Source organism: Sus scrofa, chromosome 7 (assembly GCF_000003025.6).
Source record: "Sus scrofa isolate TJ Tabasco breed Duroc chromosome 7, Sscrofa11.1, whole genome shotgun sequence".
In the NCBI taxonomy this organism is placed as follows: Eukaryota; Metazoa; Chordata; class Mammalia; order Artiodactyla; family Suidae; genus Sus; species Sus scrofa.
The window spans coordinates 45,446,018-45,468,216 of record NC_010449.5 but is presented as its reverse complement, the minus strand read 5'-3'; the positions used below and the strand labels follow the sequence as shown (position 1 = coordinate 45,468,216).

The window sequence follows — 22,199 nt, the reverse complement described above, 5'->3', positions numbered from 1 at the left end:
TTATTATTGACCCATGTATTTAATCATCTAATTCAATAAATGTTTATCAAACCAACTATGTGCCAGGAATGGTTATAACCATATCTTTTCCACAATATTTTATTATATTAGCATCCAGTTAATACGTTATTATTATCATTTTGTATTTAATTTTTTTTTTTTTACAGGGGCCAATTTTACAGCGCGCTCCAGGTCATTTGCTGTCTTACCTGCGACTCCATCCGAGAAGTCCACCATCATCCTGGCTGCCTTCCTGTGCTCCGGGGTCTCATGGATGGCTCTGTGCTGCCTCGTATGTTGTTGGTTTAAGAAAAGCAAAAGCAGAAGTATGTATGTTTTTTTTGGGGGGGGAATCTATGGGGGAAAAGACATCTGGGGGAAAAAAATCATGTATAATATATTAACTATTTTTTCCCCCAAAGAGAAATTTTAATGAGCTTCTGCAACACATCAAACTAGATGGAGCCAAACTGCTCACTTGTTAAAGTGGAGACAAGGATTGCCCAATCATAAATAATAATAATAGCAATAATAATGACAGCTTATATTTACTGAATACCCACTATGGACCGGGATATAAGCACTTTAGAGATGTGAATTCATTCCGTTCTCACAACAGCCCTATGAAGTAGGTTCTGAGTATGATGTCTGGGTTTCAGAGGTGGAGCATGGAGCACAGAAAGGCTAAGTGACTTGTCCAATCTCTCACCACCAGGATCCAGCTAGGCAATTTGGTTCCCTCCAGATCCCACTCTCTGAAACACTGCAGCTCAGGTGACCCTCCAAAAGGAGAGGTCAGTCATCCAGGGAAGATGTCCTCTTCTTTTTCAGAAGAAGGAAGAGAGTGCTTTTTACTTCTAGGAATATAGAGATTATGTTCTTAGATGTTTTCCCAGAAGCCAAACTTTCTCCTTTTTTGGGGGGGGCGGCAGGGGTGGACACTTGTGATGTTAGGAGACACTAGGAAACCAAAGTGATAGGAAGAATGGGTATAAAAGAGGTGACAGTAGGAGAGGCAAAGAAAGAAAGTCAAAATAAAGGAAGGAAAGAGGAGGAAGCATGGTGCCACCACTAGACAGTTCACTGTGCTTGGATTTCTGAGACACGCTGGGCACAAAGCTCTACTAGAATGCTCTTTATTTTGAATTACGTTCAGTGTGGTCTCTGCCTCTCTCCCTGTGGTCATTGGGTGGGAGGATAGACAACAAGGAAACTTTGGATTCTTTGTCTTTCTCAAGAAGAATGAGCTCTCATCCTGGCTTGTTGCCTGTGATTTGTTGAATCACAGGTTTTGGTCTTTGTTCTTAAATCTAAAAATGTATGCATTTGTGTTTGTGTTTTGGGGGGGCGCTCAGGTGGCTGTGGTGGCACAGGTTCAATCCCTTACCCCATGCAATGGGTTAAAGGATCTTGCATTGCCACAGCTCTGGCTCAGGTTGCAACTGTAGCTTGGATTCAGTCTCTGGCCTGGGAACTTCCAATATGCCATGGGTGCAGCCATAAAATATATATAGAGATATATATCTGTATCTCTATATCTGTATACATATATACTTATAGATATGTATATATGTGTATATATATAAATCAGCTGGATTCTCTTCGTAGCTTCTGCATTCTGTCTGTTGCAATGTATTGTTTTGGGTGAAGTATATGAAGAAAATATAGCCTCAAATAGATGCATAATAGACAAAGGAAGAATATTTTACTAGCTTTTATAGATAATTGTGGATATTCTTTCTTGATACTGAAACCAAACTGGACAAGAGGTAGTTATTTAAAGGTATACATCAATGTACTTTTTTTTTTTTTTTTTTTGCTTTTTAGGACCACACCTGTGGCGTATGGAGGTTCCCAGGCTAGGGGTTGAATCGGAGCTGCAGCTACTGACCTACACCACAGCCATAGCAACACCAGATCCGAGCCACGTCTGCGACCTACACCATAGCTCACAGCAATGCTGGAATCTCAACTCACTGACTGAGGCCAGGATGGGACCCACAACCTCATGGTTCCTAGTTGGATTCGTTTCTGCCATGCCACAATGGGAGCTCCTCAATGTACTTTTATACTGTGTTGCAAAAAAAAATGCATACTAGTATACTTTGAGCTTTCAGTGAAGCTTTTACCCATGGATGATTTTGAAACATTATTCTTTGCTCACTTGGGAAATGTTGTTTTACTGATATACCTAATGCTGATATATTTCATTCTACCATTTTTTTAAACAATCACATATTAATATCAACAGAATTAGAAATCTGTGAAGCTCATAGTAGTTGATACAAATTTTCTAAAATTCTAAAATTTCAAGAGTTCACATTTTGGCTTAGCAGGTTAAGGACCCAGTGTTGTCTCCATGAAGATGTGGGTTTGATCCCTGGTCTGATCCAGTGGGTTAAGGATCTGGCATTGCCACAAGCTTAGGAATAGGTTGCAGATGTGGCTTGGACCTGGTGTTGCCATGGCTGTGGTGTAGCCCTAAGCTGCAGCTCCGATTCGACCCCTAACTCGAGAACACCCATAAGCCACAGGTACAGCCATAAAAATTAAAATTAAAAAAATTTTTAAAAATCTAAAATTTCCCCTGTGAGCTTGATTCATAACACTAGCAACAAATACTGTCAGTTGTTTCTTTGAAGTCACAGACTCACTTCAATTGACTTAAAAAACAATTTATTTGGAGTGGATTATCAATGAGTTCCTGCTGTATAGCACTGGCAACAATATCTAGTTTCTTGCGATGGAACATTATGAAGGATAATGTGAGAAAAAGAATGTATATATGTGTATAACTGGGTCACTTTCCTGTACAGCAGAAATTGATAGAACACTGTAAATCAACTATAAGAAACAATATCAAAAAATCTTCCCAAATACCCAAGTATGAATAACCATAATTTGTCTTTCAGTCCTTCTTTCAAGTTCTTTCAATATCAAGATGATATTCTCTGAAAAAAAATCAACTAGTCTAGCTCAAAACTCAATCACAAAAGTCCTTTTCCTTGAGAACATCGTCATATGTCATGACATGGTGTTAGCTGACGTTATATTACACACTTATTTGTTTATCCTCTACCATTCAACTAGAACAAAAGTTCCAGGATAGCGGGGAGCTGGCATTTCATACTTATCATTGTCTTTCCAATGCCTGAAACAGTGCCTGGCATGAGGAATGTAGTAAATGTCCTTTTATTAATATATTTAATGACTAAATGCATAGAAGAGAAAGCATCACTTCAGTCAAGTATAGACTGAAGACCAAAAGCACACCTCTGAATTTGCATAAACTTATCTAAAATTAAGTAGTTTTGACCCAGGAAAACCAGATACACTTTTTTTTGTCAGAGATCAGAAAATTACAGATCAAGAAATGTGGTGTCATGGAGATGATCTGAGAAGTTGAGAGCTCCTTAGGGAACCTTTGTGAGGTTCAGACAGCATCAACACTCACCAAATAAACAGTTTAAGTAATTTCCAGGAGATGAAAGCCTCTCCTTAACAACATCTACATGCTTTTTTTTTTTTTTTAAACCAGGTCTATAAAACAACTGCAGTATTTTATAGTCAGTGAAACCACATTTTTATAAAAGGAGAAATGATAACTATATATGGGAATATCTAGACAGATGTACAATAAAATGTAGGGTAGAGTTAACTCCAATGGTGATTTTTTTAGTTTCTTTTTGCTTAACTGTACTTTGTCATGTTCCATAATCAATGCATATTATTTTTGTAATATGGAAGGGGGTGGGAGGAGACTGACCCAAATTTTACTTAAAAAAAAAAAATCATGTCCTGAATGTGAATAAAGTATTTTAAAAACTAAAAAAAAAAAAAAAAAAAAAAAAAAAGCACACCTGTGTATGAGCTCTGTGAATTGCTCCAATGCCAATTTCCTAGTTTTTGACATCACACTACGGTTATGCAACTTGTTGAAAATGGAGAGAAGGCTGGATGAAGGTGCCTGGGTCCTCCCTGTACATTTCTTTGAAACTTTCTGTGAATCTATAATTATTTAAAAACAAAATACAAAAAATACGCTCATCACGTTCTATACCAGCTCTGGTCAACAGAACGATAACATGAACTCCAAAGGCAAGGAATATAGTACGATTTCCTAGTAGCCATTTAACCTCATACATTAAAATAATATTTCAACATGTAATGGATATAAAAATATTAGACATCTTACATTGTTGCAAAATCAGGTGTGTATTTTACCCCATAGAGCAAGTCGCAATTCAGACTAGTCTCATTGCACAAGTTCAGTAGCTCCACGTGGTGGCAACTGTATTGGACAATACGATTTTACACCTCAGTTTTGGCGGCCAATGTGTGGAATTTTATTTCAACATTCCTGAAGCCCTGAGAATATTGCAATAGAGTATTACATTCTATGGCATGTATATCACCATCATTTGAGGGGGAGAGGACCAGGGAAACATCTTAACACTGAGGGTTCCTTTACAATAATGTCATTTTATTCTGAAAAATAAATCACTTTTTTTTCATTTATGCAGAAATAAAAAGTGAAGAGATTTCTGAATCCCAGATTAATGATCCAAAGAATTGTATCCATGTCTTATCCAAATGCCAAGGAACACACGTGGAGACTAAAAAAGAGGGCCCCGTGATGGCAGAAGGTAAGCTTGGCCAATGGGATAATTCCCACATGAGAAACCCATTGTGTGTGAACTGTAGCCTCCACTGGCTGCCAGTTTCTGAATCAGTTTGGTTTACAGCCCCTTCTTTAGTCTTTGACACCTCTTCCCAAGGACATTATACCCCAGGATATGAACGTACAAGTCCAGCTGATGCACTCAGCTATTAATGATTATTTGAGTTGACATTTACATATCTTTTTCTTACTGGAAGATTATTGGTTTAACATTTGAATTCGGTACATAGATAAAAGGAAAACCAGAGTATAGGCATATAATCTTTCCTTTAGCTACTGCAAAGCTGCCAGTTTGGCAACATAACCACGTCTGGGAAAGAAGAGAACGTAGTTGCCAAATACCAGATTGACTATAGACCCCCTCGAGAAATAAGTTAGCTTTATTAAGCTCTGCTTTGTTCTTTAGTCGTACTTTTAGCGAAAGGTATTATTTGCCTATGCTGTACATTATGCCAGATTATTTGGCTTGTTATGTTGTTAAATTGTCATTAGAATCGGTGCCAAATGGAGAAAAGATAAGCATTCGTCTCAGACCAATGTCTTGCCCTTGGCCTAAGGACACAGAAACTACAAGGACAATAGGCAGAACACAAGATGGATTTGCTAAGTATGAATACACGTGTGAAAAATTTTCATGTAACTTCCATCGATCTGAAACATCTTAAAGAGAAGACCATTTCTGTTTTTGTTTTTTTTTTTTCCTAAGTAATAGGCAAGTATCATGATATTTTCTGCTTGAAAACGGACATAAATCTTACTGGTTCCCAGTGGATGTTTAACCAAACCATGGTAATTCAATGTTGTTCTTCCCCTTAATGAGTTTAATGAACTCTGGTGACTGTGTACGTATCTGTGTATCAGTTTATTTGCCTGTTTGGATTTTTTTTCCCCACAGAGAAAATAAAGCTATTTTTAAAAAAGACTCCTGTCAAATTAGCCAGCCATACTCCAGCTCATGGACCTACATCAGAAGGCGGTAGGGAATGTGAGTGGGTGGGTGGGTGGGGTGAAGGATGGAGACAGGGTGTAGCAGGCAGGAACTCCTTCTGGAGTCCATCTAAGACCACTTTGATTTTGGTTTCCAGAAGCTTCTCATCCATCTTATGGCATGAAGATTCAGGACAGGTGTTTGCAAAGGGTCCGAGGTGAAGAGGGGGTGTATCCAGCTTCTTTCCCCAGCAAATAGCAGGAGAGATGCAAATCTCTTCCGTAATCTAATATGGCCACCTACATGAATCTCAGGGTGCCCCCCCCCAGCTTAAATTAACTGCTTAAACACTCCACAAAGCCCAGGTGTTTTATTAAGGAATATTTTTTATGTGGTGGCTTATTAATAAATTATCTGGAATGAGACCAGAGACAGGCCTCCTGTGGAAGAGTTTAGATTGAAGAGATGAGAGAGTGATAGAGGCCATTTTATTAGGATGTCCCAGTTAAAAATAGAAGAATGTGTTATCCAAATCCTCCCCTGGGGATCACAGCAGATTTGTTCTTGTCTTCTGAGCTTTGTCCAAATCTAAGAGCATCCTTCCCAAGGCAAGTAACGAGGCATCTCCTGCTTCTCTTCGGAAATGATTACAAGCTACAAAACACCTAATCATTGCTCGCTTTAAATAAATTTGGTTTTATTTCATTATTACCCATGGCACTTTAGTGTTTTTCCCTTTCCCTTTCCCTTTGTGTTTTTAAACTTGTGGCATTTGCTGATGGAGCAATTAGCTGCCTCTCTCAGAAGCATTCTGCATTCACAGAGGAGCCTGAACACATATTTAGCTGGTGGAGTTAAGCATTTTCACTGACCAGGAGATTCAGACTGTAAACTCACCATGTTATAGCTTTTACCTAAAAATATATGAATGCAACAGGGGTGGCAGAGCATGGTGATGGGGGAGCAAGGGAGTAAAGCACAGCCCCATCATATTTTACATTTACCTGGGCTCTTGACCTAGGGCACATCCGAGCCAGCTTCCAAAGTTCGCCTCTGCTCTTGTCACTCTCAAACTCTGAAAGTTTAATGAATTCCCAGCCTCGGTTGGAAAGACAGGAAAACAGGAAGAGCCTAGAACCCAGATGTCAGCCTGACTGGGTTTAATTCTCATTCCCTTGTTGACTTATTTGTGGCCTCAAGTAGGTCAACTGTCCTCTTTTTGCCCTTCAGTTTCCTCATCCAGAAAATGGTCCCAAGAGCGCCCCCACTCAGGGTTGTGATGCAGATAGTGGGTCAATGTCACTACAGAGCACAAAGAGATTCCTTGTGTATCGTATGTGCTGTGTAAGTATATTGTTGGTCTTTCTTGCTGTTACTTAGGACTCAAAGTCCACCAAGACCTGCCTCTAGCCTATGTTTCTAGTTTACTCGGGATTCACCTTCTTGCCCCTTCTTCAGACTCACCCACCAGCTCACTTTCCCAGGGTGAACACCTTGGCACACACTCCAGCATGCAGTTTCTTCCATTGGGTTGCTTGTCTTCACCTGTAAAGACATCTTTAAGATTTTCAGCACCAGCTGGAAAGCCTTTTTTTTTTTTTTTTTTTTTTTTCATAAAATCTTCCCTAATCCTCCCTACCTCCATGAAAATGAATATTTTCCTCTTAAGGTTTCTAAAAAACACTGAATGCACGCCTCCATAGCAGCACCTATAGTTTTGGAATTTGTTGTGTATAAATGGTTCCTTGTTCCCATAGACCAGTGATTCTTAATCAGGGGCAATTATGCCTCCCAAGTAAGATAACCAATTCATCCTGGTTTTCCTAGTTTAAAAAATGAAAGCCTTGGAGTTCCTGTCATGGCTCAGCAGTAACAGACCTGACTAGTATCCATGAGGATGTGGACTTGATCCCTGGCCTCACTCAGTGGGTTAAGGATACAGTGTTGCTGTGAGCTGTGGTGTGGGTCGCAGACGTGGCTTGGAACTGGCATTGCTGTGGCTGTGGTGTAGGCCGGCAGCTGCAGCTCCGATTCAACCCCTAGCCTGGGATCTTCCATAGGCTGCAGGTATGGCCCTAAAAAGACCAAAAAAAAAAAAGAGAGATTGAGAGAGAGAAAGGCTTGTGTCCCAGGAGCTCCCTCCAATCTCAGACAAATGGGGACAATTGGTCATTCTACCTTCAGCAGACTTTTGCAATGTCTGGAGACATTTTTATTGTCACAGCTTGGAGAAGGGTGATGCTACTGGCATCTTGTGAGAAGATATTCCCATAAACATCTTACAATGCACAGAATCACCCCCACCACAAATATTATGTGATTCAAAATGTCAGTAATTCCAAAGGTGAGAAACCCTGGAAGAAATGATTACATATCTATGTAACATTCAGGTGAGAGGCTGCTGGAATGTCTTTTTTTTGTTTTGTTTTGTCTTTTTGCCATTTCCTTGGGCTGCTCCAGCGGCATATGGAGGTTCCCAGGCTAGGGGTCGAATCGGAGCTGTAGCCACCGGCCTACACCAGAGCCACAGCAACTCGGGATCCAAGCCGCGTCCACAACCTACACCACAGCTCACGGCAACGCCGGATCGTTAACCCACTGAGCAAGGGCAGGGATCGAACCCACAACCTCATGGTTCCTAGTCAGATTCGTTAACCACTGCGCAACGACGGGAACTCCTGGAATGTCTTAATGAATGAAATTAAATTTTATTTTCCAATAAATATTAAATTTCTTTATCTCCCGATGTTTTTTTTTTGGTAACTTATAAGGTCTTCTCTGTATAGTTACAAAGAGATGCTATTTGGTCACCTATCCTTTATGAGTTTCTAATGTGACTGGGATATAAGAATAATATTTTGAGGAAAATGAGAGCATAGTTTCAGGCAATAGACAATTAAGCATAAAGCAGTCATGACAAACAATATGTATTTGAAGAATTTAAAGATGGGAGGGAAGGCTGAAGGAGAAAAAGAATGTCATTATTCTATGTTACATGTTGAGTCCCACCAGCTCCCAAATCATATCACACTGTTTCCAATCCCATTTGCTAAGGGCTTAATTGTACAGTTTGCACAAACTCAGGTTTACAAAGAGCAGGCAAGGAGCCCTGCCTTGCACTGTCAAAGCTCGGTCTTGTACCACTCCTTCTGAACTGTGCCCTTGTTCCCTTGATTTGGTGAGGAGCCCCCACATCTTCCAGGCTAAACATCACAGAGTCATCTTTACACCCTGGTCTCTTGTCACAACCCTGCCCCATTGTGTGGGAGGCTTGAACAATTCCAGCTCTGCAGTATCTTGGATTTTACCCCCTCCACCCCCATTTCCCAGATACATCTTGAGTTCAGCCTCAGTTCACACACTCCCGGCATATGCCCATCCTCCACCCCCTCTCCTTCCCCTCCAGGACAGTGTTCACCATACATAACATGAGCCTCTCAATTTCAAGATATCCATCTCTGGAATTCCCGCTGTGGCACAGCAGAAATGAATCTGATTAGGAACCATGAGGTTTCAGGTTCGATCCCAGGCCTCACTCAGTGGGTTAAAGATCTGGCAATGCCATGAGCTGTGGTGCAGGTTTCAGATATGGCTTGGATCCTGTGTTGCTGTGACTGTGGTGTAGGCCGGCAGCTGCAGCTCTGATTTGACCCCTAGCCTGGGAACCTCCATATGCTGCAAATGCAGCCCTAAAAAAGAAAAAAAAAAAAAAAAAGATATCCATCTCTGACTTATCCACATATCTAGTCTCCATTCCTTCCAATCCCAGATCAAATACTTTTTCTCTTTCTTCAAATTCTGTTATCTAGAAGAATAGTCCCCTTCACTCAACTTTTGGGACACCTTCCTCTGATTCACTTAACACCTTTTATATGTAATATAATTATTCATACTCACTTGTCCAGATCCTTCTGTATAAGTTTTGTATCCTTTCTAGTCCCAGCAGCACAGTTACTAAAGGGGTTAGGACATGACCATTGATAACCATTGCTGAGTGAATGATGAAGGCAGAGACCCAATGAGCCCTTCGTCTCTCCCTCTCCCTCCCCAGAGACCCCTGACCCCAGTGGTTCTTATAACCGCTAACCAAAAAATGAACAGCCCTTCACATCATCTCAAAGAGATGGAACAAGTTTATTCTAGTTTGTAAAAGTAGCAACAGCACAATGACCACACATTTTTTGGATCCTAACCATACGGCAAGATGTGGCATCTTCCTCCCTTCTAGGTGATGCTCGCTACCTGAGTTTCCTCTCCCAGCTTTCTGCCTCCCACCTTCGTCTTCGAAGGACACCTACTGCCGCAGACCTAGATGCTGCCTTCTCCAAATGGTACCCTGGTCTATGCTGGCCACTGGTTTCTTGTGTGTTATTCATGCGAAATCCACATCCCCAGTGTTGAGAATGAAAAAACGGACATGTGGAAAAGAGCTCCATGCTATGCAAGTTTGACTATGAACATTAATTTCATGGATTTTTTTTTTTTAGCTCTACCATGTCAGAGTCCTATCGACTATATATTGATGTGTTTTGTGAATGTAAAATTTAAAAAGACTGTCAATTTACCTTTTATAAGTATACATCTTTAAGAATGACAGGAAGAGTAGAAGGGAGGGCTGGCCTCGAGATGTCTGGAAGCAATGAAGAACAAAACAGTTCAGGACCAGAAATTGTTCCAAGTTCACGAGGAAGTAAAACTATATATGGAAGTTATTAATAAATAAAATGTCCATGCCGTATAATAAAAAAGATATGAACAACTCCTGATTTAAAAACTCAAATAAAATATACCACTTCTTTCTTTCTTTCTTTTTTTGGCTATTTTAGGGCCACACTCAAAGCGTATGGAGGTTCCCAGGCTAGGGGCCAAATCAGAGCTAAAGCTACAGGCCTACACCACAGCCACAGCAACGTGGGATCCGAGCCATGTCTGCAACCTACACTACAGCTCACAGCAATGCCAGATCCTTAACCCACTGAGCAAGGCCAGGGATCAAACCCGTATCCTCATCTATCCTAGTCAGATTTGTTAACTGCTAAGCCACAAAGGGAACTCCTACTATTTATTTCTTAAGAAAACTTAAAAACAAACAAACAAGAATAAGAGCGCTTCTGGTAAATAAGATGGAGAATTCCAGTGCTATTTGCAGCCAGGATCAAATATTACATTCAGCAATGGAATTTTGAAGAATCCCTACTTAAATGAGGACAAAACACAGAAATTATGCTTGCCACAATTTTGTAATATATATTGGAATGCAAAGAAAGAAAATTAGATGTAAAACAAAATTAAGATGGAGAATTAAGAGAATTTTAGAGAAATACATGATGGTTTGCAGGTGATACAATTGTTTAATGATAACAAAAATTCTATTATTAATTGCTATAATTTATAAATAACTTAATAACCTACTCAAATATGATGTCAATCTATGCAAAAATCGTATTGTATAAGCCAAACATAAACATAAAGAAATTGGAGTTCCCGTTGTGGCGTAGCAGTAGCGAATCCGACTGGGGACCATGAGGTTTCGGGTTCAATCCCTGGCCTTGCTCAGTGGGTTAAGGATCTGGCGTTGCCATGAGCTGTGGTGTAGGTCGCAGATGCAGCTCGGATCTGGTGTTGTTGTGGCTGTGGCGTAGGCCGGCAGCTACAGCTCTGATTGGACCCCTAGCCTGGGAACTTCCATATGCCACAGGTGTGGCCCTAAAAAAACAAAATAAATAAATAAGTAGATAAATAAATAAATTTACAATAGTGACCAACTGGGAAAAAAAACTTAATCAAAGATATATGGGACTTATATAAAAAATTATATTTTATTGAATAATTTAAAGAGAAGACTTGAATACATAGGGAATTACATGTTTCTAATTAGATTGCAAAGGCCTGAGTTATTTCTAAATTAACTTTGGTTTAGCACAGTTGCAATTATTTTACACAGAGTAGAACAATGTAAGATTCTAAAATTCTTCAAAAACTATAGATCAGGAGTTCTGGTCACAATGCTGAGAAAGTGAATCTGACTAGGAACCATGAGGTTGCCGGTTTGATCCCCAGCCTCGCTCAGTGGGTTAAGGATCCGGCATTGCCGTGAGCTGTGGTGTAGGTCACAGAGGCAGCTCAGATCTGTTATGGCTATGGCTGTGGTGTAGGCTGGCAGTTGCAGCTCTGATTAGACCCCTAGCCTGGGAACCTCCATATGCTGTGGGTGCAGCCCTAAAAAGACAAAAAAAAAAAAAAAAAAAAGCCAAAAAAACAAAACAATAAAACCCTGTAGATCAATGATGCAAAGCTTTTTTTTAATAGAAAATTGATATTTTTTTGTTAGTGGGGAAAGGTAACTCAACCAGAGAGATGATATTTATGTTACTATTCTTGTCAATGTGATACATTGTGAATATTTATTAATGAATATTCTAAATAGTCAAGTTTACAGACTCTTTTGTAGACTAATGCTTCTGTTTTCTTTCATTTTTATTATCCCCTTAATCATATATTACATTTCTATATCTATGCCTAATTGAGGTGCACACTTCAAAATATTCCAAAGTAAACTTCAGATAGATTAATGAGTTGAATTAGAAAGGACATAAAATAGTATGCATAATATTTATCAATAAATGTTAATTGCTACCTACAAATTAATAACAATGTTTTTATTAATTATTGTATATACATGTTCCTGTTGTGGCTCAGCGGAAATGAACCTGACTAGTATCCATGAGGATGCAGGTTTGATTTCTGGCCTCACTCAGTGGGTTAAGGACCTGACATTACCATGAGCTGTGGTGTAGGTCACAGACTTGGCTTGGATCTGGTGTTGCTGTGGCATAGGCCAGCAGCTACAGCTCTGATTCAACCCCTAGCCTGGGAACCTCCATGCGCTATGGGTGTGGCCCTAAAAAAGATAAAAAAAATTATTGCATATACCTTCTTCAATGTGTGGGCAGGACTGTTTCTCTTACTGACAAATGAGAAACTGAAGTGGAGTACATTCTTTATGTTGGTTAATTAGCTGCCCATCTTTCTGCTTTAGATCTTATTTAGGTTTCAAGATATAGGTGATTATTTGGGGTCTTTTGTACTAAATTCAGGCCATCCAACACTGAATGCAGTACGTGGAGACTGGTCTAGCAAAATATAAAGAGTGGGGGTGATAGAGGGGAGGGGAGAGTCATTGTTGATTTTCCCATTGCAAAAGAAGCCAGTGAGTGAAATAATTTTATAAAGACAAATACTGCATGATATCACTTATATGTAGAATCTAAAAAATACAATAAACTAGTGAATGAAACAAAAAAAGCAAAAAAAGAAAGAGGCCAATGACTGCTACACACATAAATTTTTAAAATCATAGGCTCAGCATATTTGTTGCCCAAGAAGGTTCTGGAATCCAAAGATATTAAGGATTCCTGGAAAAGTTACAGTGGACTATGGATGAACCTGGAAGGTCCCCCAACCACTGAGTCTTGCTTTTTACAGAGAAAAGATATATACTCCTATATATATCCCATTCTTTCTGAAACTTAATCAAAACCACGACTGGGACTAGAAGAAGCATGGAGGGGCAACTTGAAACCCAATCTTTCCATTTTAACAGGGCGTCATCAACCAGGTGGAGGTGGAGAGGAGCATGCCATTTCTTACGTTTTGCTACTCTCTATTCTTCCTTCCCTAAAACCCAAACATTCAGCTGAATGCCTGAGGACACATATCTACTATAAATTCATTTTTTATCTAATTTGTCTGAGATCTAAGCTTCCTGTGGAGGTCCAAGATCAAAGGATCTGATTCCTTCTGATGTCGGCTCTGCCATATAATGTGTGCTGACTTAGTTCTGTCTATAACCTCACAGTGGGAGGCGGCCAGCCTCCCTCGGCACCTTTACACAGTGCACTTTCATTTCGGCTGGGGAGTCTTTCAGGTATGTGGCTGATTGGAACTGCCATGTAAATAATTCATGGGAGATTCTTAAATGTTTGGGGGCCTGCAAAGGAAAGCTATGCTTGTGTTAGTCTTTCATGAATAGATGCAGACTTAAAGAACAAGGGGGAACAGATTTCCAAAGACGGGCTCTCAAAAACAGGATAACAATATCTTCAATGGATTGAAAATGGATGACTCGTAGGGTTTGATTCCCTTTGTGTGAAGTGGTATTGGTTTTACCAAGGGATCAAAATTCAAAGCTTTTCTTTTCCCCTTTTTTAAGTTTGCTTCCACCTGACAATTTATTATTCTTGTTCTTTGGTTATTTGCTGATCTTGATAAACTATGTCTTTTCCTCCTGGAGGGAGCGGTAATAATAGAGATGATGGATAGAACTGGGCACACCAGAGGGACAAGGTCAATGGCACAAAAAGTCCCTCCAAGGAGCTCAGAGTCCTAAGAGGAAGACAAGACTGTCGTACAAGGAAAGGTGACCAGTGGTAGAAGCTGTTGCCCAAGTCAAATGAGAAATTCCTGTCACCAAGTATTGAAGCATAAATCAATGTAGTTTGAGCTGTCAAGGAACAGTTCTTGAAGGATTTGAAGATCCCATAGGGAGACAAGGATAACCTGAAAGCTCTAAGCAAGAAATTTATCCCATAGTTAGAGGACCATGGCAGATGCATGCTAGGCAAACGGACTGTGGAAAAGGAGAGAAAAGAAGATACGGATAATATGGGTTTTGCAGAATATTCATGGACACATTGTGGAAACAACATAAACATCATCTCATTCTACTGCTCCAAATCAGAAGTGTAGTAGAGGAGTTCCCATCATGGCTCAGCGGAAGCGAATCTGACTAGCATCCACGAGGATGCAGGTTCAATCCCTGGCCTCACTCAGTGGGTTAAGGATCTGGCATTGCCATGAGCTGTGCTGTAGGTCGCAGATGCGACTTGGATGCCACGTTGCTGTGCTGTGGTGTAGGCCCACAGCTGTAGCTGTAGCTCCGACTCAACCCCTAGCCTGGGAACTGCCATATGCCGAGGGTTTGGCCCTAAAAAGGCAAAAACAAACAAACAAAAAAGATGTATAGTACATATATCTTTTTAGAGAGCTACTACACATATTTATATGATGTTGTTATTCCCTTCTTTCTTCCTCACCTCTGTACCTATTTATGATTAGGTTAAATTGAGGGAGGAAGTTGATATTCTTTGCCCCAATACTGTCTCTTACCCTATGATATATACCTGATTACTGTCTCCTAACACAAGCCATGACTGGTCTCAGTAAACTGAGAGAGGAGCATAATACACAGGTTCATAAATTAGCATGTACATTGTAAATAAAAGTATTCGTGTGTAAAAATTCAGGTTTATGCATTGGTCATGAGATATGAGAAAAGCAGGGATGGGAAGTGTCAGTGGCAGTACTGCCACTCACCTCTTGGGAGTTCAGGATCGGTTTCAACCTTTTCTTTTTTTTTCCTTTAAGGCACCAGGAAGATGACATTTGCATGCATGCCACACTCCCATGCATGTATCCAGCCAAACATTCTTCTTAACTCCCCATTGCTTTCCCTAACTGTACACAGTATTGAGTGGTTCTGAGTACAGTGTTTGGAACCAAAAATCTTGAACTGTGTAAAGGAAGAATTGCCACTACTTTATATGTGGTCTAGGGAAATTACTTAAATCTCTCCATATCTCTATGACTGCCTTCTAAAAGGGAGAAAATAATAGCACTGACTTCAGAGAATTGTGGTAAGGATTAAATCATATATATATAAAATTTGGTGCCCAACATGTGATAATTGCTGTAATTACTATATGTGTTTATTATCAATTATTTAAATGATTAAATTATTATCAATTATTTAAATTTAAAATAATTTTTAAATTATTTCTGTCTTCAAGGAACATACATTGGAATAAAAATGAATAAGGTCATTAACAGAATAATCTTAAATTGCCTTTGATTAAAAAGCTATAATTTAGTAAAATCATTTGAAAAATTAACCTATAATACATTATTGTTTATAAAAATGGATTGATAACAAACCTTAGCACCCAATGAAATATGAGGAGGAGACACTCATGAGTTAGGAAATACTTTCTGAAGGAAGTGAGGCATTTGGGGAGCTGAGTAAAAGAGGGCAGAGAGATTTGAAAGACAGGATAGAAAAAAATATTTCAGGCCTAGCATGTGTTTTAAGGTAATTCTTATAGTGGCTAATTATATATACATACATGGATACATGTTTATATATTTATCTGTGTATATGTTTATGTTTTTATAAAGTCAGTGATATTTAAATTGCAAAGTTGGGATGAAAGTCAAAGGTTTAATAAGACAGGTTTTTAGACTCACATTTCTTTTTTTTTCTTCCTTTTTTCTTTTTCTTTTTCTTTTTAGGGTTGCACTTGTGGCAAATGGACTATCCCAGACTAGGGGTTGAATCCGAGCTACAGCTGCTGGCCTACACCACGACGACGCCAGATCTGAGTCACATCTGTAACCTACACCATAGCTCACTGTAACTCTGAATCCTTTAACTCACTGACCAAGGCCAGGTATCAAACCTGCATCCTCATGGATACTAACCAAGTTCGTTCCCACTCCTGCTGAGCCACTACGGGAACTCCAGAGATCACATTTCTTAACACAAATTAACCCACTTAGTAAGGCCTGACTCTGGTCTAATTTTCATATTTACCTGGTATACTTAACAATGAAAAATTCTTGTTGACTTGTCAACATCATAAAAGTTTTTTTTTCTGAGGAGTTCCCATCTTGGGGACACAAATCAAACTAGAAACCATGAGGTTGCGGGTTCTATCCCTGGCCGCGCTCAGTGGATTTAGGATCCAGTGTTGGGGTGATCTATGGTGTGAGTCAGATGCAGCTGTATCTGGCATTACTGTGGCTGAGGTGTAGGCCGGTGGCTACAGCTCCAATTCAAGCAGTAGCCTGGGAACCTCTGTATGTCGCGGGTCCAGCCTTTTAAGACAAAAAGACAAAAAAAAAAAAAAATTTTTCCCCCTGGGAAGCTGTGCTGATCAAATTTGTATTAAGTAATTAGCATTAATTATAAATTGGGCATGAGATACCATAGTTTTAAGTATATATTCCCAAAGACATGTGGAAATCCCCAAGGTGATATAACTCAGTCTTTAATTATTTGAAATATCTTTTCAGGAATGCTAAATATGCACGATGTGCAATCAACAGATTGAGAACTAAATCTATTTCTTCTACCTCTTTCTCTCACAGATTTGAGGTTAAAGCTCATGCGGGGCAAGCTGAACCAGGTGCCCCATCATTCACTGAATGGCGTGTCCAGAAGGAAGCTGAGCCGCCCTGCGGTCCGAGAGGAAGGTGGCAGCAGAGGAGAGGCTGCGGTGCCTTCTCCCAGTACCAGCAGTGTCGCCTTACATAGGAACACCAGTGCTCCAGACCTTCCTGTTCAGCAGCTGTGTCTGCAGGAGACTGAGAGCTGGAAGGGGGCGCAGGAGCAGGTGCTCAGATATCATCTGGCCGGCCAAGATCAGATGCTCCTGCTCTGCGGGGACCTCAGACGAGAGAGGCAGCGATTGCAGGACCAGCATTGTCTGGGCGAGGAAAATGTCAACCTTGGGCTTTCCCAGGAGAAGGCGGCCTCTTGCCGTGCCACCGAGGTGTTCTGCCTCCATTCAGTACGTTCGGAAGCTGTTCAGGCAGCTGTGATCAAGAAGCAGTGAGGGCGTTTGAGTTGAAAGTCATGTTCAGAATATTTCTAAATCATGACGAGCAGAGGAGATGAGCTCTGACTAGTTTGGACACTAGGAAGGAAGAATATGGACTCTGAATTCTCTGCTTTCAATTTTAAAATGGAAGACCGTCCCTTAAATGATTGTAGATTGAAATGGTTATCTATGGGGTTTTTTTGTTTGTCATGAATCCTAATAGAATGCCAGACAAACAATAGGTTCCCAAATATTTGTTAATTTTTACATGTTTTTGCCTGAAACTGATTATCTTTCTGGTTTTGCAGTTTAAGCAATGATATAATACTGATTTTTACCAGTAGGGGGCGTCATTAGCTTCTCTAAGATGACCACCCACAATGCTTTGGGCTTCTCTTACCGAAGTTACCCTGAAAGGTCTGATCTGCTACAGTTAATTCTACAGCATAAAGCAAAACATTTTCTTATCCTCTGGGACTATTTGAAGGACGGAAGATCCCAGTCCTTGGTCTGTGAGAGTTTATCTTCCAACCACAGGGCAACTGCCTGGTTTTTTCACAAGCTGATTTTATTTCATGGCTTAAATTCAATCATTATTAGGAGCTCATGGATGAGCAAATATATCAAGTTTGCACTTCTTGAGTACTGACACATGGAAGTTAATATTCTCATGGGCTTTGCTGAGATTTTAGTTAAGGACAAAGATATAAAAATAGCAAGTTTGGGGAAAGAAATTATCCATGGACCACAGTTATATTTTATAATAGTCCTTTTTGTCAATAACTGAGTCCAACTTACAACTGGAAGAAAACCATATTGGGAGACCAGAGATGACCAAGTGGCTGAGTGGATTTTCAGCTAAATTAATTATTAGAGAACTGCTTTTTGGAGAAGAGAATTCATAGGAGATATTACATCATGTGTAGCCTCTCTAGGCTGTGTGCTAGGGTTCACATGGTGATCAGAGCAGATAGTTGACTGCTGGTAAGTTGAGTAAGGATTTGAAAGGAAATGTCACCAAATTCACACATTTGTAGAGCTATGTGTTCAAACTAAGTGATACTGTAAGCAATCTGACTGTATCCTTGGTTCTGGATCCAGAAGCTTTTATATGCCAAAGGAGTAAAGCCAAGACAGCAGAAGTGAGGAAACTATCTAGAAAGAGCTGACGCTCAGCTTTTCCCTAAATCTAAAACCAGGATTTTTCAATCTCTGAAAGCTGAAGGAGAAAGCTGGATTAGAACAGAAGAAAGATGCAGAACTTTAAACAATGATGTCCTGGAATTAGCCCCAGAGGAGATACTGGCAGAAAGTCATTTTCTGAGGGTATCACTCCATCACGAGCTGGTGGGAAAGCTCTCAGTCTCTCTGTCCATTCTTTAGGTATCTTGCGGACATCTCAGACCTTAAAGCTACCCCCAGAAGGAGTGCTGGAGTCTTTGGGTCCTCAAAGAGTTGTAATCTTTTGGTACAAACACATGGCTGAAGCTAAGGTTTTGAGGCGTATAAAACCACCTGAGAAGGGTTTGTCTGCACATGCTCCCTGTCACCACCTCCAATTCCAGCCCAGCTGTCTTTCCTGAGCTCTGTAGGATTTATCGAGCTGCCTACCAAGGATTTCCACTAGGTTATCCCACAGCCGTTACACGGGTAAGAGGACCTGAAACCTGCCACTGCGTTCAGACCAGAAATCTAGAAATCAACCATGACTTCGCCGTCTCGCTCACCCTTCCCCCAAAGTCAGCTATCAGCTGTTATTTCTACCCCTTCTTTAGCCTTCTCCCAGTCTCTACCATCTCCTTATCCATCCTCCAGGTGTGAATGAAACATGATCTTTCTGGAAAACATGTTTGACCCTATGCCTCTGTTTAGGAACAACCACAGTTGCCTAATAACTCTACCCTAGCAAATCGTAGGGGCCTTGAGGTCAGAATGGACTCTTTGGGCCTGAATATCCAGAGTGGACTTGGAGAGCACTTCCCTCTGTCATGGCCTTTCAGAGTCTAGCCACAATCCCCAACTCATAGGTAAGTCAGTTCTCTTTTTCCTCCTCAAAAAAGTGGGAGAATTGGGTAAATGCTGGAAGCAAAGAGAGCAGATGTCCATTCATTATATCTGGAGATGCGCTGACTAGATAAAGTACCACTGTAGGTCAACCCTAAACTTACTCAGGCCATTGACAGAGGGAAGCCATTAAAAGTTTCTCAGCAATAACAAGACTTACCCTTATTCAAATAAGTATTGAAAATTGTCTTATTCCTGTGACATTTCAAAGAATCTCTGCTTACCTCCCACTTCCGGCTTTCTAGTAGTGAACTCTCTCCCCCCAAGATATTGAACAAACTAAAATACTAGAGAGTTGAAAAGTAATCGTAAGTATTTATGGATGTTAAAGCTGAAAGGGATGATGGGAGCTGGGGTAGTTTCCACCAGTTCTCGAGTTTTGGGGACTGTGTTCAGAGAAGGTAACAGACACTGACAGAGCTTCCTGTCCCTCAGAGTGAGAGCCTGGGCCAATCTGACTTGCCCCTTTTATTGCCCAAAGAGGCTGCTGAATATCAAGAGGCTTTAGTCACTCAGGATTCAAGGATTTCAAAGATCATTCAATTGAATGACTTTCTTCCATCTAACAGTCCAACTCCAAATGTATAAAATGACTATACATTGAAAGGTATGCAAACTATATGCAAAAATGAATGTGGAGAAATCAAATGTAAATCACATGCAAATATTATTCAACCACATTCCTATAAAATGTTATGTACATGTCAATAATAGTAAAGAATTTTAATTACCTTCATCATTTAAAATTCATGTATTTATTCCACATCTTGATTCCAGAATTTATAATGCATTCACTGTCAATTCTGAAAGAGCTATAAGCAAAAGGAATTACTCTACTAAGTGTAGAACAGTTGATTTCAACTTACATTAGATCACTATGGCCAATTACAGATATGATTGAGGGGCAAACCACATTTCCATAATGTAATTTTTTAAAAAGGGATAAAACATTTTTTATAAACTTAAATGTATATATGTATACATGATTGAATACATAGATTTGGGTATTTACAAATATTCTTCTAGAATGTGTTATTTCTAGACCTCAAAAAAGACTGAGGATTTCTTTGCTTGGCACAATTCAAGAAAAGAATAGATTCTGCTCATCAACCTGGTCTGTTTTCAGACAGAAGATTTGTTTAATGCTTTTAAAGGACTTTCCAGAATTCACTGTTATTCAAATTGATTTTTTTCTGGATTATTTCTTATTTCAGTCTCAAAATGATGACCTTATTATCACTATATGTTTCATTTCAAAATAAATAGTCATTATGAGAGGAAAGAAAATCAATTTCCTTACAAAAAATATGGGAAAGAAATACCACTCTTCTCTCCACTTTATAATGAGAAATAGTCAATTGCTGAATGCTTACAATCGTGCAAGTCAATCTTGGAAACATTTTTGGACTGAACCTACCTCTTTTAAAAAAAATTATGTAATATAATGGTACATCTATCTAGTAGAATGACTGCTGTAGAAGATTGTTCAAGACATAGTGTTATGCTAAAATAATAAAGCAAATTGCAAAACAATGTGTATAGTATGTTGGGTTCCCTATAGAAAAATTCTGGGAGTTCCCATTGGGGTTCAGCAGATTTAGGAATCCGATTATTATCCATGAGGACGCGGGTTCTATCCCTGGCCTTTTTCAGTGGCTGAAGTGTAGGTCTCAGGCAAGGCTCAGATGTGGCATTGTTGTGACTGTGGCATAGTCTGGCAGTGACAGTTCTAATTTGACCCCTAGCCTGGGAACTTCCATATGCCGCCCATGAGGTCCTAAAAAGCCAAAAAAAAAAAAAAAGAAAAAAATTCAAAACAATTTTTTCTCCAAGTTATGGTTGTCTAGAGGTTAGCAATCTCCAGGGGTAGGAAATGCTTATAAGAAATGCTTTTATATATAGATATGCATTAAATAGCTAGGAGAAAGAGTATATTAAATAGAAGATGAATAGACCAGGAAGAGAGGCCAAACAGGAATAAAAGGAATAGTAATGAAAATTTCTAAACAAAATATTATTCTATGGTGGGCAGTGTTTAAAATGCTACCAAATCTGTTTTCTTGCCAGTGTCCTTGGACTGTCATAGAAGACATGCCACCTAGGGTCCTATTTGTGTGAAAGCCTGGTAAGGAATACTTGTGTGTGACTATGGGTTCAATACCTCTCAGTAAGATTCAAATAGAAAGAGCTATTTATAGGTGTACCACAATCATCACAACCAAATTTTATACCATTTCCATCCCAAACCCTCAGTGTATCCCCCCCACCCCTCAATCTGTCTCACTTGGTAAAATTCATTAAGTAATTTTTAAAAAGAAAGGAAGAAAGAGCTACCTTTCCTTCTCTCATATGAACAAACAGTTGGAGGCGGCTGCTCATCCAAAGTCACGAGTAGACCCAATACGATGCCCGTAGCACTTGAGACCCCTCCCTGGAAAACCTCCACCTCCCCAGATTACTGCCACACCGTGCAGTTCTTCCAGCCCTGCTCTGCAAGAGTTTATTCTAAACCCACAGCAAGTGGTATTATAACCCTGAACACAAAGATATCTCTTGGTTACACCTGCCACAGGTAGATTCCAGGGACTCAGACTCTTCAGATAAAGCCTTAGGTCCAAAGCCTTAGGTGTGGGCTCCATTATGGGTATGACCTTAGAAATAGGGTCTCCAAATTTTCTTAAATTTGAGGGTAGGTAAATAATCCAGTGTGCTTATCCACAGTTTTGACAACCCTAGAAGTGCTGTAAACCCTTCCATAAGATCAACCCTCTCAGAAAAATTTAGGTACACATGCAATTGGGCTGTGCCATTTTATGTGAGAGACTTGAGCATTGTAAATAATGATACCTACAAGGGCTCCTGGAACCAA

The 22,199-nt window shown here is 39.8% G+C and overlaps 1 protein-coding gene across 10 annotated transcripts in view; it reads left to right on the top strand.

The window, feature by feature from the left end:
• The window catches only part of PKHD1 (PKHD1, fibrocystin/polyductin), a 477,788-nt gene extending 456,925 nt beyond the window's left edge, over positions 1–20,863 (top strand). For 7 of the 10 annotated variants that reach the window (XM_021098821.1, XM_021098820.1, XM_021098819.1 and 4 more), the window contains 3 exons: positions 168–326; positions 4,524–4,646; positions 16,815–20,863. In XM_021098821.1, coding sequence (XP_020954480.1) covers positions 168–326; positions 4,524–4,646; positions 16,815–17,281 — 749 coding nt within the window. In that variant the 3' untranslated portion in view covers positions 17,282–20,863. Of the gene's footprint in view, positions 1–167; positions 327–4,523; positions 4,647–5,173; positions 5,666–15,035; positions 15,305–16,814 lie in introns of those variants that run through there. The other 3 variants (XM_021098823.1, XM_021098822.1, XR_002345756.1) reach the window with 2 other exon arrangements.